The following is a 25,449-nucleotide window of genomic DNA, read 5'->3' on the forward strand; positions in this document are numbered from 1 at the left end:
AACAGTCCGGAATTTGTTTGAGGGGGGCACAGCAAAGAGCTGGGAAGAGATGGAGACCAGAGATTCAGTAGTAACCACCTTACTAAAATTCAATTCCACAGAACACGGCAGGCATTGTTACATATACGGGGGCAAATCAGAGATGATTTTGTTTGGAGGAGCTACCACTCTCTGGTCACCTACTTGGTGGCCAGAAGAGCTGGGAACCACCCCCTCTCCCAAAGAAGTGGTTAAGAACCTAGGTGTCAAGTTTGATCACAAACTCACACATAACGCACATGCCAATACCACCACAGGTTCCTACTACTATGTTCTTGGCCTTCTGCGTAGGTTTTTTCCACTTTTACCCTCCTCTCCAAAAAAAACACTCATGCAGGCCCTAATATTGAGCAGGCTTGACTATTGTAATGCCCTCCTGTTTTCGGCCAACAAAAGTGCCATTAATAAACTCCAGGTAGTGCAGAATACTGCTGCCCGACTCACAAACAATGCCCCATCTAGAACACCCTCTGGACCCCTACTCAATCAACTTCACTGGCTTCCCATAAAGAAAAGGTTAAAGTTCAAAATAGGTTGTATTGTTCACAAAACCCATAATGGCAAGGGCCCCATGTATCTCACCAACAAGCTCTCCTCCTATATCCCGTAATGAACTCTCAGGTCTAGCACCGAATATTTGCTCACCATTCCCAGAATCAAAAAGGCTCGCAGTGGTGGCAAGGCTTTTTCTTATCTTGCCCCCCGATTCTGGAATAGCCTGCCTCCTCAGTTACGCTAAGGAAACAATCTGATTCAATTTAGAAAGATGTTAAAAACCCACCTCTTCTAAATTTCTTCCCTCCTGTTCTGATGTTCTGCCTTCCCCAGCGCCGAGATACCCTCATGGGTGATTCAGCACTATACAAACCAATAAATATCAAATAAATATCAAGGTTCGCGTGGTTCACGCAAAATGTCAGAAGTGTATCATATTGCTGCTATGTGGGATGTATTTGTTAGGCAGGATGTTATTACATGGGAGTGCAGAGATGGAAAGTCTCAGATGGGGCGGTGGGAGGTGTGCTCTGCTAATAAAATGCCACATATTATGACATGCCTGTTAACTTTCGGAGATGTTTGTTATGAGATTCAAATGTGTCACTGTTAATGCCATACCAAAAGACTAAGGGGCCGATGTAGGTAATATTGATTTACCGATTTTTAATTACTGAATTTTACCGATTCGGTAATTAAAAATCGGTAAATCAATGTGCTGGACATGTAGGTATTTCCAGATGTGCAAATACCGAATCTGTCACATTCGGTATTTACCGATTCTGTAAATACAGAATCAGTATTTACCATTGATTCCTATGGGCTTCAAAGCCCATAGGAATCAATTGGAAATACCGATTCTGTATTTACAGAATCGGTAAATAACGATTTTTGGAAGGGTGCAGGGGGTGTCACTTTGACACCCTCTAGCACCCCCAAAATGGGGATGTGTGCAATGTGGCACACAGACATGCCCTAAGGGCACGTCTGTTTGTCACATGGCACATGTGTACATGCACAGATGTGCATGTACACAGGAATAGGTATTTTACCATGGATTTGTATTCCATGGTAAAATACTGATTCTGAAAGCCATGTGCCAATAGAAAATTGGCTACCTACATTTCAATTTAGCATTTTCGGTAATTTTACCGATTCTGTAGAATTACCGAATCGGTAAACATTACCGATTCGGTATTTTACAGAATCGGTATTTTACAGAATCGGTATTTTACAGAATCGGTAACTTTACCGAATCGGTAAAGTTACCGATTCTGTAAAATAGCACCTACATGTCAAATCATGTATACCGGTCGGTAACGGCCGAAAATACCGATTTTCGGACGTTACCGACCGACGTACATCTGGCCCTAAGTCTCATGTTTGTATTAAACAAAAACTAATAAAGTGTTTAAAATCATTGTAAGAGTAAATACAGATATAAACCTACACATCTTACATAGTTGCAGAGCTCGAGAAATCAAAACACTTATATATGTCGATTTATCTCTTCTTCAACTTGTGAAATAACAAAGAGTGCATCTTTGCTTTCCCTATTGGGCCCATGAGTACGGTGACAAGGCCTGACTATTTTTCACTCTACCGACCCTGGAATCACACAATATAACTTGTCTCACATGTTTCACATTTCAGCAGCTGAAAGTTAAGACTCAGCAGCCACCTTCACCTTAATCCTTGCTTTACTCTGCCAAATTTCCAGGGGAAAAGAGGCAATTGTTAGTTTGTTATTTATTGTATACCAGAATAACAAAACACATATATGTTACATAACAAAGAAGCTCATACTTGAAAAATGCCAGTACGGAGAAAAATAATGGCGTCTAAGTTAATTTTACAGCTTTAGGTTTGAAAAACGTGGCAAGAGTCGATAACATGATTAGATGGTTTGGGGGTTTTGATAATGTATGCCATTCAATGTCCGAATCTCGAGTTGGGAGGAGCCTCCCATGTATGACGAGAAAGTCAAAAGTGATCTCACAGAGTCTGCTAAAATTACTTCGAGAAAAAAGAAGCTACAAATGCCACTAGACACAATGCAGAATCAAACAGATGCCCACTTATTTGTAATTTTTTAAACTCACAAATATCCCTAAAAGAGTTCATTTGCAAACACATAGGGGCCTATTTACAAGCCCTTTGAGCCACTGTTGCGTCTCTTTTCCCATGTTAAAAATGACGCAAAAGTGGCGCAAGGGGCTTGTAAACCTGCCCCATAGTAAGTATGTATTGGAAATCATTGGTGATATCAGCGAATCTGAGGGCTATTGTTGATCCACTGAGAAAGAGCAACTGGATCTGGTTTATATTGAGGCACAATGGGATCAGTAAAGAATCTATTGTAGCGGACATAATTGTCTGTTAGTACAACACTTTTTAACTTTTGCCAGAAAAAGCCTTCGGCATTTGGATTTTTAGGCCACTTAAGAATGGAGCTTTTGCAAAGGCGCTTCCTCAGGCGCATGTACTGGGAATGCTGCAGTACCGGCTGCAAGAGAATGAGGACAACCACATCCATGCTCTCGTCCATCAGTCTCTGCAGAGCGATGTAGAATGCAGTTTTGAAGGTACCACTTTTCACATACTGCTCCGTAAGAACAAATATTGTCTTCCTACTTTGATGGATGCTCTGCACAAGATTGTCAATGATGGCTTTGCCTGGCTCCCAGTCTCTTTCTTCCAAACAAAGAAGGACCTGCTTCTCTCCCTGCCCTTCCAAGTGAACAGATAGCTCCTTCAAAACCCAATCAGACGCTGCCAAGTCTTTTGTGTCATACGATATGTATGCATCATAAATACATTTTGCCAGAGAAACAGAATGATAGCCTTTTAATTTTGCCAAACAGAAAAAGTAAATATACTGCACATCCCAATAGAATAGATGTTTGAGTACTGATAATATTGTGGTATTTAAGATGGTGAGGAAGGACAACAAAAATAATAGCAGTCCAATGTGATCCAAATTACAGGTCTGCAAATTGAACAACACTACTTTGGCACCATTCTTGTCAGAAGGGGTTAAGCAAGTTACATCAGTTGCTAGCCGTGGTATACTAAGGTTATTTGACTGAATCCACCTCAAAAAATCACTAGTTTCACAGGTGCAGTGAAATGGATTTCCCCTTAGCGCTAGAATCTTTAAGCTTCTTTGATTTAAAAATGCTGTTTGGTTGATGATCTGCAATTGATTGTTACTCAGGTCGAGATGTGTAAGGGAGAGGGCATGATCCAGAAACCCATTTTCAATTTGTGCAATGCTGTTATGATTCAGGAGCAGGGTCTTCAAAGACCACATTACATTATTGGCATCCGCACTCAACAATTGTAGTTTGTTTGCACTCAAATCCAGCTTTTCAAGGAAATGAAAGTCCTTCAGTCCTGTCCAGAAAAAGTAACCCAGCTCATTATTGTTCAAATACAACTCTTTGAGGGTCAGGGGCAGAGAGCTGAAAGCATCATTGGGAATGTCTTTCAATTTGTTGTATGAAAGATCAAGATATGTAAGATTGCTCAGAGATTTGAAACACTGTAGGTATCTTGTTTCTCCAACTCTCCACATTTTATCAAGTCGGTTCCCTTTGAAAACAAGTTCACTCAAAGAGCTGCTGTTGATCTGTGAGTGTGTGAGAGTAAAAATCTTATTCCAGGTCAAATTTAGCACCTTAAGATGTGGAAGGTATTCCAGGAATCCTAACTCGTGAATGATTCCTTCGACAACGAAATAGTGTGAGTTATAACTAAGGTCTAGTACTTCCAGCTTATGCAATTCTGTGAATGCAAAAGTATTTTCCAAATCTAGCTTATTATAGGAAAGATCCAAATAAGTTAGATTAGTCAAGTAGATGAATTCAGTACCATTTACATCTTGACCAATACCATTGTTTGACAGGTTTAAACAAGCAATGTCTCCAAAGCCTTTAAATTGCTCTGGATCTATATAGAAAATACTATTTAAGCTTAAATCTAAGGTTTTACCATAGCTACTGCACTTTGCATTAGTTAAGGGTTGGTAATTATTGTGGATACCATTGCCAGTGATCATGGTAGAATCCCACATGCCGGTATTTGCCAGTGCCTTCGACTTTTTTAAAATAGAGCGTTTTTTGATTCTATGGTCCCGCATTCCGTTTCTGTGAGTATTGTGGAGTACGTTTTGTGACAGAGGAGAAATTCTATTCTCTGACAAGCAAATTTCGGTCAAATTGGAAAACTGCTCGAATACTTGGAGGTCAATTTTTTGGATGAAATTGATTGCAAGGTTAAGAATATTTAAGTTGGTAAGATTTTTAAGGGGAATTAGGCTATTTTCTGACAACTTTTCAAACACATATCCTTTTATGTGCAATTCCTGGAGAGAAGATAGTTGGGAAAAATTGGGTGATAAATTCAGATATTTTGGATATGACCTTCTGTTATAATTAAAAGACAGATCAAGTACCTGTAAGTTTGGTAGTTTCAATAAAAATGTTCCAGTAGCAATTTCCTGCATCAAATAGTTTGTATCCAGGTTCAGCCTCTTTAATTGTGTTGTGCCTTCAAACCAGGCAGCAGGTATGTGCCTAAGTGAAGTGCTGCCAAGGTTCAGTTCTTGTAGATTAGCCAAGTTTTGAAATGCCAGGGGGTGGATTTCAAGAGCAGCACCGTGTGGGCACTCTTGGCATGGGTAGGGAGCATTGTAACACCTGGGGCAGTTCCCACTTAAATGAAGAATTTCCAATTTAGAAAGGTTCTTAAAAACATTTTGAGTGACATTTTTGATCTGATTATTGCTGAGATAAAGTTCCCTCAAAGAAGCTGGCAGGCCGAGGGGCACATGGGTGAGGTTGTTAAAAGAAAGTGTAAGTATTTGTAAATTTTGGAACTCTTCAAAAGCATCTTCTGGAATTGAAATAGGTTTGCCACATGCATTGCCATAGTAACAATTGTGGCCCAAACTGAAGTCAGTCAGATGGACAAGTTCAGAAAGGCTTTTTTTGCTGATTGGATGTATGTGGTTGTATTGCAAACTAAGTGTGCGCAAGGATGAAGGGATTCCCACTGGAATTTCATAAAGGCCAAATCCATCCACAAACAGATGGGTAAGCTTGTTTAAATTGGCGAACGCTCCCTCGGAAATATTCACCCCTCTGTCACAGAAATCACTGGCACTTTCGTTGTAGTAATGGTTCTAGCTCAGAATAAGCGTTGTGAGTTTGTTCCACCCTTGAAACGATTCGGCAGCAATGGACTCTATCTTATTGTCTGACAGATCTAACTCTCCAGAACTTTCGTTGAATTCCACGGATTTCGGCACTTTCTGTAGTCCGCGGCTTCTGCAGTCAAAGCGAATGACGGAATCTTTTCTCGCCACATCACAAGGCAGCGTCTTCCAACTATTTTCCACAGCAGCAAGTGATTCAAAAGTGCGGTAGATGAGCAGCACCGAAATTATCTTGTGTGCCGAAATCATTGTGTGGTCTGAAAATAGAAAAAAAAAGCATTAGTGACATTTAAAAAATGAAGGCACATGCGGCTTTTTCATGCTGAGAAGAGATAACTTTAAAGGTTCACGATGGTTATACGAGCGGCCATATTGGTTTTGCCTGCTAATACTTTGACAGGACTGCAAAGTTGTTAGAAAGGGGGGTATAGGATTACAATTTGCACAAATAAATGTACCAGCAGCCTCTAGATTTTCCACCTTTTCTGTTTTTTAACGAGCGTCTGTGAAGCTCCAAGTAATTGACATGAAGTTTAGTTTGAATGATGCCATTTTAGCCAAATACATCTTTTGTTCTACTAATAATTTAAATTGGAATGTTTGAGTTAGGTCATGGTCTACTCTGATTTGTCTCAGAATTACTTTTTTAAAGTACTTTAAGGGTCCCCCTTGTGACAATATTTGGCTGTATGGTTAGAGGATAAGTTATATTCTACTGCTATCCCTGGAGTGCTCATACAGGTCTACATCCTGCTAATATTAATCCCTCCTCTACTGCACCCTTTGAAGGATGAAGGCCCACCTGCCTGAGGTGATTGGACTGCACACATCAACCTCACATGTGTGTGGATGTTCACAAACGCAACGTTTTGCTCCTGCAATGGACCGACATACCTGCTTTGACTGTAAGAGGAGTGGGCTCAGCACATGCTGAGCTTCCCAGGTTGAATGCAGGCGGGGAGACAAAAGACTGCTGGTGATTTTCTGCCCCAGGATGACAATTACTCACCTGCATTAGGGCAGCCTGGTGCCTCTACCAGGCAGTAATTTGGCACACTACCTTCGGATACACTGATGTGGGGAATGATGCCACCAAATCATTTGGAAGGCTATGGTTCAGACACACTAGGTCCCATACCGCACCACAGCTAGTGCTTAATTTGAGCCAGCGGTTGCCGGTGGGGTCCACTGGCACTCTTTTTTGGGGGATCAGCCCTTTTTTTCCTCATTGGAAAGTCTCCGAGAGCAAGACAGAAAAATAAAGGGGAAAGAAGGAGAAAGAGATTGACTGAAAAAATTCACAAAAGGATAAAGTAGGAACCTGCAAGAAAGAGATAAAGGGATAGGAACATGGGGGTCATTTAGAGGCCACCATGGGTCGCAACTGTGACCCCTGGTTTGCCATTTGCTACCTCTGGCAGTGATTTTGTGAACCCTGGCCTCAGAGGTGGCAAAATCAGTGCCTAGAACAGAGAGGCAGCTCTTTCTAATGGAGGCTGGTTGGAGAGCCACTTGCCTGGTTTCTGTGTTTTTTTATTAAACAATTAGTGAAAAATATTGTTCACTATTAATGTAACAAAAAAGAACATTAGCTGAAATATGACCCTGTCTGGAAGCTAAGGTGTGTAAAAAATACTGTTAAATGTATTTGGTTGTTTGCTTGCGGGTGAGAGTGTGTTTCAGTGCACGAGCATGTGTTAATGTGTTAGTATGTGTAAGCATGTATGTGTGTGTGTGTGAGTCAAAGTAAAGGTCAAATGGTATCCAATGTCACTTCTGCTTTCCCAGGCATTTTGGTGAATTGACTCCATGGACAGGAAGTGTTTTGGTAGTTGAATAAAGATGCATGAGGTGTATCTAACAAAACTCAGCCTTAGTATTTGGTGCTCTGAGATTTAAAAGCGCCGTCCCTGGGATTCTTCGAAGATCTTCAGCACAGCATTCTTCCTTCTACAAACTAAGCACTCACACAGCTCTTGTACCATGTCTTGTGCAGCTGTTCTGTAATGTGTATTGATCTAGGGAACATGCTGGGGTTAAGGGAGCTCTTGGCTGCAGGAGCGCAGCTTTCCCTGGACCCCAGGGTAAAGTCTGCGATCCACAAGTGATTTTCCCCTGGGCAGGCCAGGGGATGGCAGTATACTGATATATGGGTTACGGTAGTCCTACCTATCACTGCTCACTTTGGGTAGAATACTGAAGAGATCACTTGAGTACTAGTCACTTCCAAGATGTGGGAAACAATGGAGCCCATCTTGAATACCTAGTTACTGGCTTCACCCTAGCCCAAGCACATGCAGAGCCTCAAGTAGCTATTGTTGAATAACAGGAGGACTGTAATGGTCTAAACAGCTGACATAAAGCTAGCACACAGCTCGGTATGAAGTCACATTGTGTTGTTGGGCGCATGTTTTGGGACAATCATCACATGCATGGGATAGAGCTTTTCATCTCCTGTACAGATTGGATTATCTGACCTGACAATTGTTCCAAAGCCTGGAGGTCAAATACAAGACTTCTGAAGGCACTCTGGACCTCCTCACAGGACATTCAGAGGGGGCAGACATGGTGCAGTCTTTTCCCTCCTCTGGCCTGGAGGTCAAATACAAGACTTCTGAAGGCACTCTGGACCTCCTCACAGGACATTCAGAGGGGGCAGACATGGTGCAGTCTTTTCCCTCCTCTGGCCTGGGCCATTCTCGGGCTGCTGATCCAATAATAAAGGGTATCTGAGAATAGTCAGAATATTCTTCACCCCCGTTTTGCTGGGACCCGGTTGACTGATCTGTCATCCTCCAACATACAAAACGTTCTTTTCACTGACCACCGAGGGGGATACAGCTTGTCAGAACTTGTAAGAATATTAATTTCCTTTTCTACCCCTACGTGGGAAACTCTGGGAGATGGATTGAAGAAAGATGTTAAGGATATTTGCCAAAGGTTGCTCTATTGGAATCCAAAGTCAGTTCAGATTTTTGGTCGATCCTATTACTCAGTCAGTCAAAGTAACTTTATTTGGTCTAAATAAGACCATAAAAGAATATAAAAACATAATTGCACACACAAATCCAAAAAAGGATAAAACATCAATAAAAACATAAACAATTAATTCCGAAATACAGAATTAAAACAAGTTTAGTCATCAAAATTGATGCAGCCTAAAACAATCCCTCCATTAGCAGCCTCATATTAAAACTAACAAACAACCCATTTAATCAAAAATACTACCATCCTGGTTGAAACGTCCTGTATTCCCACCAAATCGACATATAACACACCTATTTAACTAAGATCAACATTACAAGAAAATTTCACGTCAATAAAAAAGTGCACATGCATAATAAGCCCCCCCCCCAAAAAAAGAACTTGGGAACACTTAAATGAAATCACTTCCCTCATCAAACAGCTTTCTCAATCTCAGAGATGAGGTAAGAAAGCGAGATATAGCATAAATTCAATGTACGCCCGCAAGTGACTGCAGATACATCCTTCAGTTGATCTCATAAAAGCCACATAAAAACACAAAATGCAAGAGGTCCTGGTGGAAACATAATTGCAGTTACAGGGACTTGACTTTGTGTTCCAGGCTTCAGGTTTGGGAAATGTCGAACTGGCTAAACTTCAACCTAGTAAGGAGGAATTGGTGAGGGACATTAATAGTAGTTAGCAAATAGGCCTCCATTGCAGGACCATTTATGATCCGCGTGTAGCCAAGACCCATGGGTTTATCCAGCTCAATACCTTCCCTCTCAGATGTCTTCCATCGCAACAAGTTATCCCTGATCCAAGCAATGTCAGCTTGTAAAATAGAAGAGGGCGACTCAAAAAGGGCGGACCTGCGAAGCTTGGCAAAAGTGTCCCTGATATACATAAGTCATTTGACTGACCTACACCAATCAAACTTCAGACAGTCACTATTTCTCTGCCCAGAAGATTTTCCCGCTGCACCCAATGTTAAGTCATCTAATCAAGGGCCGAATTACAATAAGGTCCAAAAGATAGGGCAACCCAAGTACCTTATGGTCCATGAGAGCAGGTTGGAAGCAAGTACCGCAAGTAAGCGCCTACAAAAACATTTTCACTTGGAGAGCCCTCAGATTTTCATAACCCTGTACATCGCTTTCATAAGTGGCTACTGGAGCAGATTTAGCCTTATGCAGAGCCTTCAATGGTTCTGTTCTCCTTTTAGTCACTTGGGATCCTTATTGTTTCCTACCTGTCGACTTTTGTATCTTGGACAATTTTCCCAAGTATCATAAGTCTGTGCTTTGCTGTAGGGGCTCAGTGTTACAATTTCAGTCCACCCAGTTAGCCCAAAGAGTGTTACCACTTGCTGCACCCTGCTGGTAGACTAGTTAGCCTATCCTGGCCTTTGTATCACCATCTTTCAGAGAGTTTAGCTATTATGTCACACTGTCCCTTTATAATCCCAGACCTTTCACATCCATGCTGAGGACAGACTTATCAGCCATATTTCGATCTGGCACAACTCAGCCTACTGCATAGTTCCATGTAGTTCACAAACCACTACACTGACTCCACCTTTTCAGTGCGTAACATCTTGATCATCTCTATCTTCGCCACCATTTGCTGACTATTGCACTTCTGAGTATGGCAAAGGCCACCTTATTGGGGTACTTTACAGAATGTTTTCCCAAGATTGTTATCCTGGACTGTTTACAGTAAGTGATTCATTATTAGACTCCTTATCAGACATGGCTCATGTGTAATGTTTATATGTTGTTGCCCCAATATTTCCATTACGAGGTAGAGGAATGAACGCTTTCATCATGGATTTGGAACAGTCGTGGCTTTGTTTTACTACACATAGTTGCTCGTCATTATATAAAAAGTAGAAGATAGGGTGAATAATGTCCCTAGTGCCAAAAAAATATTTTGGTTCCACTTTATTTCTTTAACTAATTCCAAAAGCTGACCTCAGAATATCGAGTTCCTGATTTACGGTTGTGAAGCAATAGAAAATCCGTCAGGTACTGGTGGGAGTGCTAAATTCGCAGAAATATTCAACAGCTGAATTTTCACCACTACCCAGTCCAATTGGCTGTGTGGGGTGGATACTGTCCAAAGTTAGAATTTTCATGTAGAAATTGAATGATTTTTCATTATTACTGCTCACTAATGATCTCACTTTAAGTTTGTCTTTGTAGGAAAGTATCTCTTTTTGTATGGTCACCCCCACTTTTTGCTTCAAAAACTGATGATTATGACTCTTATAGTGCACTGGAGTCTGCTGCCTGTGCTCTCTCCTCAAACTGTCATGTGTGACTTGGTATTCGCAAACTGGCAAAAGCTTTACCCCTTTATAAGTCCCTAGTATATGGCACCAGGGGTACCCAGGGCATTAATTATAAAGGGGTCCCCAGGGCTGCAGCACGAGATTGTGTTACCCTGAGAATACCCTGCCAACTTATGGCGAACAAAGCCGTACAACAGGGAGTCCCTTGCTCACTTTGCCACTGGATTCAAGCAAGCCTGGCTGAAGACGGCTGTAATGCCAGAAACCGGTCCTAGGAAGCTTGAATCCGGTCCAGCCAAGGCATGGCTTGGCAGTTCGGGCTGGACTGTTCCCATGAGGCACAGGGTGAGACTGATTTGCATATGGGCATGTCTGAACTGGGGTGGCAGAGTGGGCTAAAGAACGGTGATGGATTAAACCCAGATCTGTTGACTGGGTGTGAGTGTTTGATTGGTTCAGATGCTCCGTCCATCACCACCCCCTTTTGTACCGCTTTGTTCACTATAAGTTGGCAGGGTATGCTCAGACGTGAGTCCCTTGCTCACTTTGCTACTGGATTCAAGCAAGCCTGGCTGAAGATGGCTGTAATGCCAGAAACCGGTCCTAGGAAGCTTGAATCCGGTCCATGGAAGGCATGGCTTGGCAGTTCTGGCTGGACTGTTCCCATGAGGCACAGGGTCAGACTGATTTGCATATGGCCATGTCTGAACTGGGGTAGCAGAGTGGGCTATAGAATGGGGATGGATTAAACCCAGATCTGTTGACTGGGTGTGAGTGTTTGATTGGTTCAGATGCTCCGTCCATCACCTCTCCCTTTTGTACCGCTTTGTTCGCCATAAGTTGGCAGGGTATGCTCAGACATGAGTCCCTTGCTCACTTTGCACTGGATTCAAGCAAGCCTGGCTGAAGACGGCTGTAATGCCAGAAGCCGGTCCTAGGAAGCTTGAATGCGGTCCAGGGAAGGCATGGCTTGGCAGTTCGGACTGCACTGTTCTCATGAGGCACAGGGTCAGACTGATTTGCATATGGCCATGTCTGAACTGGGGTGGCAGAGTGGGCTAAAGAACGGTGATGGATTAAACCCAGATCTGTTGACTGAGTGTGACTGTTTGATTGGTTCAGATGCTCCGTCCATCACCACCCCCTTTTGTACCGCTTTGTTCACCATAAGTTGGCAGGGTATGCTCAGACGTGAGTCCCTTGCTCACTTTGTCACTGGATTCAAGCAAGCCTGGCTGAAGACGGCTGTAATGCCAGAAACCGGTCCTAAGAAGCTTGAATCCAGTATAGGGAAGGCATGGCTTGGCAGTTCGAGCTGGACGGTTCCCATGAGGCACAGGGTCAGACTGATTTGCATATGGCCATGTCTGAACTAGGGTGGCAGAGTGGGCTAAAGAACGGTGATGGATTAAACCCAGATCTGTTGACTGGGCGTGAGTGTTTGATTGGCTCAGATGCTCCATCCATCACCACCCCCTTTTGTACCGTTTAATATATATAAGGCACCCCTAAGGAAGGCCTTATAAGCCCAAGAGATAGAGTGCATTATATTTAAGGTGTGAACATGTATGTGCAAGCCTATATGTCCCTATAGTGACATTACACATTGAATACTACTATATATGCTAGAGGTCCATTGGATAACATGGGCTGCCAACTGGGCACCCTCGAGATTGTCATCTCTGTGATGGTCCCACCAAAATAAGTCATGTTTTGGTATAAAAAATATGCCTTCTCACCCTGCTATTATTTTCCTGCCATGGGTGATATGACAGGCACCCAGAGGACACCTTATATGTTACCCCCAGCTTTATTGTTTTCTGGCTGATCAGCCCATGCAGTTCCATGACTGCTGCCGCCAAGACAAGATTATGACCTCCTGCCAGGCAATGCAATCACTCCTATGAGTCAGAGACAAAGGTTGGGCAGGAAGGAGGTCACACCTCCCTCCTCCCCGGATGGCTAGTAAATTGGCACATCAGAGCTATGAACTTCAAAGGCTCCACTGCCTCTGATATGCATTGGGCTGTCCCCCTGAGGAGGAAACAACTCCCCCCTTGCCCGAGGCGTGCTTGCACTCAGACAAGGCAGGAAAATTAGCTATGCAGCAAGTGTACTCCCCCACGTAGGCTACTCACACCTTTAGACTGAGCAGCCTGGTCTGTACCTCTAAAAGTGAATTCTGACATCTTTTTGAGAGCAGAACTAGTGGGTTCTGGGTAGAAAAGGTGACCTACTTTATTGGATGTGGTCAACTCAGGGACTAGCTGCCCATTGGCTATTAGCTCCCACAACCCTAACTCCCCTAAATCTAGGATTTAAAGGGACTCCCCAGTCACCAGAGCCTCAGATCCGAACAACTTATTCCAAGGAAGGACCAAGAGGAGAACTGTGTCACCGACAACAGGAGTTTTGTCTACTATCAAAAGCAAAGGAGAGCTACACAGTCCCTGAGGCAACAGACTTGGAACTCAGTCAATGGCCCTCTTCCTTGACAAAAACTCGACACTCCAGAAGAGAGGGAACCTTGTAGAAGCCAAAAGCACCCGTAGTCTGCCCTGTACTAGTCCCTTGCAAGCTGCAGGTAAAAACACTCACTGGAGTTAAAGAGTTTCTGGCCATCAGGCCCTAAAAGAGATTGCCCAATTCCAGGCGGTTCAGTGCATTATGGGAGTTGTAGTCTCAGCTGCACCAAAGTCTCAGGCTGCTATGTTACTCCCCCGGTCCAGTAAAGTTTCAAAAGCTTTTCGTTGTGCTTACCTATGCCAAGGCCTGCATTGGCTAACCATCCCCTAAACATGACTTTGCTGCTACAGAGAATATCTTGCAAATATCATCCGATGTCAGCAGTTTTGTACCTTTTGTGCTTTTGCATTTTGTTTCTTGCAGCACTGTGAAAGTGAGAAAAACAGCACCACCCGGGTCTCCCGTTCAGCACCAAGAATAGTGAGAACAACGCTAGACCTGGACTCCACATTCAGGCTAAAATTGGTCTGACTATTGTGGCCTAGTCCTGGGGTCAGCCTGGCCTTATCCCTATAAGGGCTCCAAGTAACTCAACCTGCAAATGACCGATTGCCACTAGTGGATTTTGCCATTGACCCCAATTTTATTTTATTTATGTATTTTACTGCACTGATTTAATATTGCTTTAAAAATCTAGAATTCCAGTTATATGTATGATATTCCATTCATTTTGGTGTCTAAATCAAGATAAAAAACACACAGGCACAGGGTCAGACTGATTTGCATATGGGCATGTCTGAACTGGGGTGGCAGAGTGGGCTAAAGAACGGTGATGGATTAAACCCAGATCTGTTGACTGGGTGTGAGTGTTTGATTGGTTCAGATGCTCCGTCCATCACCACCCCCTTTTGTACCGCTTTGTTCGCTATAAGTTGGCAGGGTATGCTCAGACGTGAGTCCCTTGCTCACTTTGCTACTGGATTCAAGCAAGCCTGGCTGAAGATGGCTGTAATGCCAGAAACCGGTCCTAGGAAGCTTGAATCCGGTCCAGGGAAGGCATGGCTTGGCAGTTCGGGCTGGACTGTTCCCATGAGGCACAGGGTCAGACTGATTTGCATATGGCCATGTCTGAACTGGGGTAGCAGAGTGGGTTATAGAATGGGGATGGATTGAACCCAGATCTGTTGACTGGGTGTGAGTGTTTGATTGGTTCAGATGCTCCGTCCATCACCTCTCCCTTTTGTACCCCTTTGTTCGCCATAAGTTGGCAGGGTATGCTCAGACGTGAGTCCCTTGCTCACTTTGTCACTGGATTCAAGCAAGCCTGGCTGAAGAGGGCTGTAATGCCAGAAACTGGTCCTAGGAAGCTTGAATCCGGTCCAGGGAAGGCATGGCTTGGCAGTTCGAGCTGGACTGTTCCCATGAGGCACAGGGTCAGACTGATTTGCATATGGCCATGTCTGAACTGGGGTGGCAGAGTGGGCTAAAGAACGGTGATGGATTAAACCCAGATCTTTTGACTGGGCATGAGTGTTTGATTGGTTCAGATGCTCCATCACCACCCCCTTTTGTACCGTTTAATATATATAAGGCACCCCTAAGGAAGGCCTAATAAGCCCAAGAGATAGAGTGCATTATATTTAAGGTGTGAACATGTATGTGCAAGCCTATATGTCCCTATAGTGACATTACACATTGAATACTACTATATATGCTAGAGGTCCGTTGGATAACATGGGCTGCCAACTGGGCACCCTCGAGATTGTCATCTCTGTGATGGTACCACCAAAATAACCCATGTTTTGGTATAAAAAATATGCCTTCTCACCCTGCTATTATTTTCCTGCCATGGGTGATATGACAGGCACCCAGAGGACACCTTATATGTTACCCCCAGCTTTATTGTTTTCTGGCTGATCAGCCCATGCAGTTCTATGACTGCTGCCGCCAAGACAAGATTATGACCTCCTGCCAGGCAATGCAATCACTCCTATGAGTCAGAGACAAAGGTTGGGCAGGAAGGAGGTCACACCTCCCTCCTCCCCGAATGGCTAGTAAATTGGCACATCAGAGCTATGAGCTTCAAAGGCTCCACTGCCTCTGATATGCATTGGGCTGTCCCCCTGAGGAGGAAACAACTCTCCCCTTGCCCGAGGCGTGCTTGCACTCAGACAAGGCAGGAAAATTAGCTATGCAGCAAGTGTACTCCCCCACGTAGGCTACTCACACCTTTAGACTGAGCAGCCTGGTCTGTACCTCTAAAAGTGAATTCTGACATCTTTTTGAGAGCAGAACTAGTGGGTTCTGGGTAGAAAAGGTGACCTACTTTATTGGATGTGGTCAACTCAGGGACTATCTGCCCATTGGCTATTAGCTCCCACAACCCTAACTCCCCTAAATCTAGGATTTAAAGGGACTCCCCAGTCACCAGAGCCTCAGATCCGAACAACTTATTCCAAGGAAGGACCAAGAGGAGAACTGTGTCACCGACAACAGGAGTTTTGTCTACTATCACAAAGCAAAGGAGAGCTACACAGTCCCTGAGGCAACAGACTTGGAACTCAGTCAATGGCCCTCTTCCTTGACAAAAACTCGACACTCCAGAAGAGAGGGAACCTTGTAGAAGCCAAAAGCACCCTTAGTCTGCCCTGTACTAGTCCCTTGCAAGCTGCAGGTAAAAACACTCACTGGAGTTAAAGAATTGCTGGCCATCAGGCCCTAAAAGGGATTGCCCAATTCCAGGCGGTTCAGTGCGTTATGGGAGTTGTAGTCTCAGCTGCACCAAAGTCTCAGGCTGCTATGTTACTCCCCCGGTCCAGTAAAGTTTCAAAAGCTTTTCGTTGTGCTTACCTATGCCAAGGCCTGCATTGGCTAACCATCCCCTAAACATGACTTTGCTGCTACAGAGAATATCTTGCAACTATCATCCGATGTCAGCAGTTTTGTACCTTTTGTGCTTTTGCATTTTGTTTCTTGCAGCACTGTGAAAGTGAGAAAAACAGCACCACCGGGTCTCCCGTTCAGCACCAAGAATAGTGAGAACAACGCTAGACCTGGACTCCACATTCAGGCTAAAATTGGTCTGACTATTGTGGCCTAGTCCTGGGGTCAGCCTGGCCTTATCCCTATAAGGGCTCCAAGTAACTCAACCTGCAAATGACCGATTGTCACTAGTGGATTTTGCCATTGACCCCAATTTTATTTTATTTATGTATTTTACTGCACTGATTTAATATTGCTTTAAAAATCTAGAATTCCAGTTATATGTATGATATTCCATTCATTTTGGTGTCTAAATCAAGATAAAAAACATTCTAGTTGTATAAATTGGTGTTGCATTTCTCTCGATTCATGGCAATTACTTATTGTCCATGTTGGTACTCTGAAATGCTTAACACGTGTTCCTCTAATAAAGCCTGACTGATCTTTGCCACTCTACTAGGCTGAGCTAAGGATTTATTAGTGTGAATTCAAGGACCATCTTTGGGGTATTGTAATCATATTTCATGGTAATACCACCCAGCCATACCACATATTATTCTACTATCCTTCAGGGGTGTTTCAGCTGTGAGGATCATGCACCTGGTTTTGCAGCAACGCTTGCTCATACGTGATTTTGCATGAAAAATCCACTTAGTTGACTTCAGCATCAAAATATTTATTTTCTATTTTCTTTCTTGGTTTTCTAATTGGATTGTTAGGGCCCTGTGTAGACCCACATTTGCTTACTACATTATAAAAGACTTAGAAGCTAGGTAACATTTTCTACATTTTAAATAAGGTCCCAACTTCTAAGTAAAAGTTAGGCACAATGGAGGCTGGTCAGAATATTGACAAGGTAGTCATCCCATCCCTGAAGATCATAGATCCAAGGGTATTGTGCAAAGCAAGTGGCATTAGCTACAAAGTGACAACGAAGAGGGAGGACCTGGAGAGGCTCATCAGCTCCTATGAGAAGGAGAGAAGAGTGAAGGAGGGCCATGCCTCAGAACATTATCTTGAAGAGAAAGAGGATGAATCCCCGTCCCAGATGAATCATTGTGGGGAAGGAGGTGAACACTTCAACTCTACACCCATCCCCAGACATCCCTCACCATTGGGAAGTGACAAAAGTCCCTCTAGAAACCCCCACACTAAAAGGTTGCAGGGGTCCTGGGGAATGAAATAGACCAAATCTGCCGGGATGAGAGAAAGCTTTAACTTGAGGAGAGAAGATTAGTCCTTGAAGTGAGAAGGGTTACGTTGGGCCTTAGGCCCAAAGATGGTGGCAGTAATACTAATACCACGTACAAGGATGAATTCTTTGACCCTAAGATCCCCAGAGGGATTGTCCGCAAGTTTAGTGAGGGTGATGATATTAACAAATAGTCTGCAGCCTTGGAGAGGGTGTGCACAGTGAGGAGAATAGAACACCAAAGACACAGCTCTCTACTTTGAGAGTGATTCTCAGCCTAGTCTTATCAGCACATGAAAGAGGCCTTGATAGAAGGATGTAGACTAACTACAGAAGAGTACAGGGTAAAGTTCAGAGACACCCATAAAGGTCAAAAACAGACATGGGTGGACTTTGTGGACCCTTCAGTTAAAAGCACTAGATGGCTGGATCAAGGGCAATGAGGTGGACACTAATGATGGACTGTATAATTTAATTATGAAGGAGCTCATTTTAACTAATTTTACCAGAGAGAAATTGCATCAGAATTTGGTGGATTCTAAGTTGTCTGCACCCAGAAAGCTGTATGAGATCTGAAAGATGGGACAGAACCTGGGTGTCCAGAAAGACCCATGGTAGAAGTGACCTGAAAAAAGAATTCACAGACCTCCCAGCAGGGGAAGGAGGTAAACAGAAAACCAAGAAAAATAGTAGTTCTGTAAAGTCCCCCAAAATGCTTCTCATTAGGGGGGGGCAGAGACTACAGCCAGGCAAAAGCAAGGGGTAACACGGTAAGAACTAGAATCCAGCAAAGGCTTCTGTGTTATGTCGTGACTGTCATCAGGCAAGTCATAAGAGAGGAGATGCAGCATATTCCAAAAAGTCCTCCAATGTTGTACAGTCCAAGAGATAGGCTAACATAGGAGTGGTGGTAGAGGTATACTCTTGAGAGGCCAGAGTTTACAAAGGCCACTTTAGTTTCCCTGGGTGGGATGGATATTGACACCCTGGCTGTTTTGCCACCAAGCTTGGAGTAGTATAGACAAGGGCTAAATATCAATGTGATGGGGGTAGAGGCTCTGAGGGAAACGTGCCAATGATACTATGGTGGCAGCTAGACGGTTGTACAAGGACAATATGTTACCTAGTGTCAGTGACCAGATTACCATTTCTGACAATTAGATTAAGCTCCATTCAATGGCCTTGGTATGCTTAGAATAGGGAGGGGGTACTTGCCCAAAGAAGGTGGTTGTATCCACTGCCATCCCAGTGGAGTGTCTTTTTGGAAATTATCTTGAGACTTCTGCATGGGCAGAGGTGGAAAGGAAGTCTAATGCAGAAATGCTGGGTCTCCATGAGTGGGTGTGTGTGTTACTACCAGAGCACAGGTAGTACTTTAGGAAGGTTCATGGGGCCTTGGATCCTGAAACATTGGATCTAGTGACCCCAACCAGGAGAAATAGCAAGAAGTCTGCTAAGGCAACTTCTAAGATGTTATAGCACTAGAGGGGGAGAGTTCTCCTGCGGGAGATGCCCCAGTACTTGAGGAAAGAACTGCAGCAGATGGTGTTTGGCCTGACCTGGAGGAGTTCTTCATTTCAGGTGTACCCTCCAGAGGGGACACATGCCAACGGCAAAATCAGTGCCCTACTCTTGAGGGGCTTAGGCAGCAAACTGCAAGGCAGTAAGAGGGAGATGACAGTGCTACCTATAAACTCTACTGGGAGGATGGGCTTCTGTACACTGAGGCCAGGGACCTAAAGCCAGGTGCAAACAAGAGAATGGTGGTCCCCTGAATGTACAGAGAGTCCATCCTTACTTTGTCCCATGACATCCCCCTAGCTGGACATCTGGAACAAACCAAAACCTGAGAAAGGTTGTTTGCCCATTTTTATTTGCCCCTGATGTCTGTAAAATGCGACAGAGTTATGTTGCTCTTGTAAGGTGCACAACAAAAGGCTCCCTTTATATCACTACCAGTGGTTGGGACATTTTTGGAGAGGGTATGGGTTGACATTGTTGGTCTCCTTGACCTGCAAACTGCATCTGGTAATAGATGTATCCTAGTAGTGGTGGACCATTCCATTAGATTCCCAGAGGCAATTACCCTCAGGACTACGACTGCTCCTGCAGTAGAAAATGCCCTCCTTGAAGTATTCACCATCATTTGGTTTCCTAGAGAGGTGGTCTCTGGTAGACCTAAAAGCTATGTTGGAAGAATGTGGTGTGAACTAGAGGTTCACTATCCCTTAGCACCCTTACACACATGGTTTAGTTGAATGGCTTGACACAACCATGAAAATCATGATAATGGGCCTCCCTGAAAATCTCAAAAGGAGATTGGATGACCTGTTACCTTGCCCACTGTTTGCATACAGAGAGGTGCACAAAAGGTAGTTGGATTCAGACTATTTGAACTTTTGTTTCACCATCTTGTAAGGGGTCCATTAAGGCTTGTAAGGGAAGGATAGGAGAGACCTCTCAAAGAGCCCAAGTAAGACATAGTGGACTAGATGTCAGGCCTACGTCCGCTTACAATAGAATACATGAGATAGCAAATAGGAACCTAGAGCACAACAGGAGCTTATCAGGCACTGGTATGATCAGATGTCAACCCTGATGGAGTACCAACCAGGTCAGCTGGTGTGGATGTTGGAGCTTGTGGCTCTCCAGGTGCTCTATGATATATTGACTGGGCCCTATCCAATCTTAGAGTAAGAAGGTGGGTGTTACCTCTTTGGTTGACTCAGGGACCCCAAGTAGTCCTCACATAAGTCTCCATGTAAACCACCTAAAACAGAGATCACATGGCCATGCTCATGGTCACTGATAGAGTCCAGTAGGAGGTTAGAGAACCCTCCCTCACCTGCTGTCAAACAACCACATGATGGGTCAGTTGAAGGTGTTGTCTTGTTTGACACTCTTACTGCAAAAAAGAAGCAATCTGACTGCAGGCAAGACCTGGACCAGTTTGCTGATTTGTTTTCCTCAACCACTGGAGAGACACCATGTTGGACCCAAGATGTGAACACTGGTGACAGTCTCCCTAACAAAAACACAATTTACAGGTTTTCACACCAAGTTAAGGCTAGTATTTAGATAGAGGTTAGCAAGATGTTAGACCACAGGGTTCTTGAAGATTCTGACAGTCCCTGGGTTAGCCCAGTGGTACTAGTCCCCAAACCTCAATCTAAAGGGTACCTTTGATTTGACATCAGGGTACTGGCAGATTTGACTAACCCAGGGACTCTCCCAGGGAGCAAAAGAGAGATCAGCATTTTCCACCCAAGAAGGCCTTCACCAGTTCAAAATGATGCCTTTTGGGTTAAAAATGCACCTGCCACTTTCAAGGAGTTGGTGAATAAAGTTATTTCGGGATTGGTGACTTCAGTGCAGCATATCTAGATGATATTGCTCTCTTTAGCCCCACCTGGGAAGATCACCTGGTTCCATCTCAAGGAAGTGTTACAGGCCTATCTATCCAGCAAGTGCCAGATAAGGTAGAATTCTGTAGCATATTTGGGCCACCTTGTAGTTGGAGCCCAAGTAAAGCCTCAATGGTAGTCTCTGCGAGCCCCAGTGCAGGTGTCCGCTCTAGTCCCGGTCCCCCCTCAGATCCTGCAGGGACCGGGGACCAACAGGAGGCCAGGGTGCGCAGCGCATGCCAAATGCAGAGCGGCTTGCGGAGCACAATTTCAGGGATCCAATCAGGGCACGGCGGGGGCGGAATTACACTGGTGCCCCTGTCACGTGACCCTAGATCCCGGCTTCAGGCCTAACGAGGCTTACTGCGGCCTGACCAGATTCAACGGCGGCCTTCTCTTGGCTCTGGGGGCCGCCGAGGGGGTGTAGAATGCAGCACCGACGTCGCGGAGAAGGCGCCACGCTGTAACGATGACGGTAAGGCTCAAAGGCTAAAGCAGAAATGCAAAAGCGCTCGACAGAAGTGCGATCGGGGGGGGCCCAGCTGAGAAGCATTAAGTGGTCAAAGCGCTCGGTCCTCGTGGCGCTTTAGGGAAATTCCATCACGCCTCAGGCAGCACTCTCAGGGCCCAGACAGGGTCTCCACGCAGTAGCGCTTCCCAAAAGGGGCACATCGCTTGCCAGTCAGCAGTTCACAGCGCTCCTCAAGGGAAATGCAGCGCTTGCCAGTCAGCAGTTCACAGCGCTTCTCAAGGGGGATACAGCGCTTGGCAGTTAGCAGTTCACAGCGCTTCTCAAGGGGAATACAGCGCTTGGCAGTTAGCAGTTCACAGCGCTTCTCAAGGGGAATGCAGCGCTAATACCTGGTTGAATCCCCACCAGTCCTGTGGGCAGAAAGAGGGTCTTCTAGGCGCTAGCTGGATCCTGCGCCCTTGGTAGAAGTTACTTGAAGAGAGGGGGGGTGGTGAGTTGAAGGCTTATCCAGTTTCCTCAGTTAATCACTTCAGGTGGTCCCTGGGTTCCCCTCCCACTGGGCCAGATCAGTGGGCTAGTTCAGTGTTCCTCACACAGCTTGGTGGGCAGCGCCTAAACCCTGTTCCCTCCAGTGGCATAGGTTCCTGACTAGGCCCTACCGCCTAAGGCTCCTGCGTAGGTTCCCCCAGGTCAGTGATGCCCCAACTACTCTCTCTCAGGAAAGTTTCCCTCCCTTTCTTTATATAGCGACAGTTGGCAGTTGGCATTGGCAGTTGGTGTCACCTCCCTGTTCTGGAAGGTTCCAGGAGCTTTCCTCATTCTAGCTATGGGCAGGCTGGCATTGCAACATTGTTTAAGGGTTCCAGCCAGCTCCTGGCTACTAGAGTGTGCCTAAAAAGACCACGCTGCAGAAGCAGGGGTCAGTGGCAGCCATCTTAAGGGAAGAGAGCACCTGCACCTTAGCATTGGTAAACAATGGGAAGGTGCCCAGAGACCTAAGGCCAGCAAAAAGTAGGTGGGAAAAATGAGGCAAAAACGAAAAAAATTGGAAAGACCACCCTAAGGCTGACAGGTCTAACATGCGTCCCCCCAGCTGAAAGTGGGGAGAGCAATCCAACCTCTAGGGAGTCCTCGTCACTAAGGTGGAACAACCGGGAGAGACCGTCAGCATTGGCATGGTCAACTCCGGGTCGATGTTTCACCCGAAAGTCCACCCCTGTAGGGAAATGGACCACCTTAGCAACTTGGGGTGTTTCGCCTCTCATCTGCATAAGCCAGCGAAGGGGTCAGTGGTCGGTCTGAATCAGGAAGTGAGAGCCAAAGAGGTATGGCCTCAACTTCTTGAAGGCCCAGACCACGTCGAAGGCTTCTCGCTCGATAGTACTCCATCGCCGTTCCCGAGGGAGGAGTCTTCTGGAGATAAAGGCCACAGGTTGGTCATGGCCATTATTGTTGAGTTGCGAAAGCACAGCGCCTAATCAATGCTCAGAGGCGTCCGTCTTCACGATGAATTCCTTTGTGAAATCAGGTGTTGCAAGCACAGGGGCGGTGCACATCGCGTGCTTCAGTGTCTCGAATGCCTCTTGGCAAGCAGCCGTCCAGATCACTTTTTATGGCTGCTTCTTGGACGTCAACTCAGACAAGGGGGCTACGATGGTACCATATCCCTTGATGAACCGGCGGTAATGGCCAGTGAGTCCAAGGAAAGCTCAGACCTCAGTCTGAGTTTTGGGGGGCTCTCAGGCCAAGATGGTCTCAATTTTGGCCTGGAGGGGTTGCACCTTACCTCCGCCCACCAAGTGTCCCAGGTAGACGACAGATCCCTGTCCAATCTGGCACTTGCTAGCCTTGATGGTCAGACCAGCACGTTGCAAAGCCTGCAGCACCTCCTGGAGATGCTGCAGATGGTCCTCCCAGGTGCTACTGAAGACAGCTATGTCATCCAGGTACGCCGCTGAGAAGGACTCCAGGCCAGACAGCACCTGGTTCACCAACCGCGGGAAAGTGGCCGGAGCATTCTTGAGTCCGAAGGGCATCACTCTGAATTGGAAGTGGCCCTCGGGGTGGAGAACGCTGTTTTCTCCTTTGCTCCATCGGCCATGGCAATCTGCCAGTACCCTGATGTTAGATCAATGGTGCTGAGGTACCGGGCTCTCCCTGTCGGTCAATCAGCTCATCTGCCCTTGGGATCGGTAAGCATCTGTCTTGGTGACAGAGTTCAATCCCCGATAGTCCACACAGAACCGAAGTTCTTGTGTGGTGCCCGGTGGGGCCGCTTTCGGCACCAACACAACCGAACTGGCCCAAGGGCTGCTGGAAGAATCGATCACCCCCAGCTCCAGCATTTTGGCTACCTCACCTTGAATGCTGTTCTTAACCTTATCGGACAGCTGGTAAGACTTGGTTTTTACAGGCGGACTGTCCCCTGTGTCCACATCATGGGTACACAGATGTGTAATTCCAGGTGTGAGGAGAACAACGAGGCGTACTGCTCCAACACCTGGCCGCAGTCCCCCTGTTGTTCTGGAGTCAAGGATGGGGAGAGGACAACACCCTCCACTGAACCATCCTTCTCCTGGGCTGCCAGAAGGTCAGGAAGAGGCTCACTCCCTTCCTCCTCGCTCCCATCCGTCACCATGAGGAGAGCAAGCTCAGATCGCTCATGGTGAGGCTTCAGGCGGTTGACGTGGAGCACCCTATGGGGCTGACGGGGGGTCTTCAAGTCAACGACATAGGTGGTCTTGCCTCGATGCTCCACAATTTCGTACGGACCAGTCCACCAGTCCTGGAGGCCACTAAGCTCTCCAGGCTCCATGACCCACACCTTCTGTCCAGCATCCAACTCCATCGTCCGAGCGTTGCGGTCATACCACTCCTTCATAACGGCTTGGCTAGCCTCCAAGTTGTCTGAGGCTTCCTTCCACAGCTTGCCCATCTGGCTGCGGAATGCCAGCATGTAGCTGACAACATCACGGGGAAGCTTCGTTGAAGCCTTCTCCCACCCCTCCTTGACAAGGCTGAGGGGCCCTCTAATGGGATGGCCATAGAGCAGTTCGAAGGGGATGAACCCGACTCCCTTAATTGCACCTCACGGTTCGAAAACAACAGGCAAGGGAGTAGGATGTCCCATTTCCGCCTCAAGTCCTCTGGCAGGCTCAGGATCATCCCCGTCAAGGTCTTGTTGAAGCGTTCTACGAGACTGTTAGTTTGGGGGTGGTAAGGAGTGGAGAACCGATAGGTCACTCTGCACTCCTTCCACATGGCCTGCATGTAGGCTGACATGAAGTTTGTGCCCCTGTCCGACACCACGACCTTGGGGAATCCCACTCTGGTGAATATCCCCATCAGGTCCCGCGCCACCACAGGTGCAGCGATGGTCCTCAGAGTAATAGCCTCCGGGTACCGAGTGGCGTGGTCCACTAACACCAAGATGAACCGGTGTCCCGCAGAGGTCGGAGGGTCCAACAGCCCAACAATGTCAATTCCGACCCGCTCAAAATTGGTCCCGACCACCGGGAGTGGTTCCACAGGGACCTTCACTTTAGTCCCAGTCTTGCCACTGGCCTCGCAAGTCTTGCAGGTCTTGCAATAGGTGTCAGAGGCAACTCTCATTCTGGGCCAATAAAAATGTTGGACCAACCACGCAAAGGTTTTGTCCTGGCCCAGGTGTCCAGCCAAAGGAATCTCATGTGTCAATTCCAATAAGAAGGCCCGGTAGCATTGGGGGACCACTAAGGCCCTCGAGGATCCATGCACCGGACCCTTAGGCTCACTGTAAAGGAGGCCATCCTCCCAGTACACGTAAAAACTGCCAGTCTCCTGATGAATCGCTTGGGCTTTGGCCTGTCGCCGCATGCCTTCCAGCGTGGGGCACTCCTTCTGCGCCCAACAGAATTCCTCCTGGGTAGGCCCTCCGTCCACATG

General features: G+C 45.9%; 1 protein-coding gene across 1 annotated transcript in view; it reads right to left on the minus strand.

Moving 5' to 3' along the window:
• Positions 1–2,265: 2,265 nt before the first annotated feature.
• The window catches only part of LOC147697903 (toll-like receptor 8), a 72,581-nt gene continuing 49,397 nt past the window's right edge, over positions 2,266–25,449 (minus strand). Inside the window, exon 2 of the mRNA XM_086934573.1 lies at positions 2,266–6,009. Coding sequence (XP_086790699.1) covers positions 2,801–5,041 — 2,241 coding nt within the window. The 5' untranslated portion in view covers positions 5,042–6,009 and the 3' untranslated portion in view covers positions 2,266–2,800. The remainder of the gene's footprint in view (positions 6,010–25,449) is intronic.

The sequence above is a fragment of the Lissotriton vulgaris genome, chromosome 8 (genome assembly GCF_964263255.1).
Source record: "Lissotriton vulgaris chromosome 8, aLisVul1.2, whole genome shotgun sequence".
Classification (NCBI taxonomy): Eukaryota; Metazoa; Chordata; class Amphibia; order Caudata; family Salamandridae; genus Lissotriton; species Lissotriton vulgaris.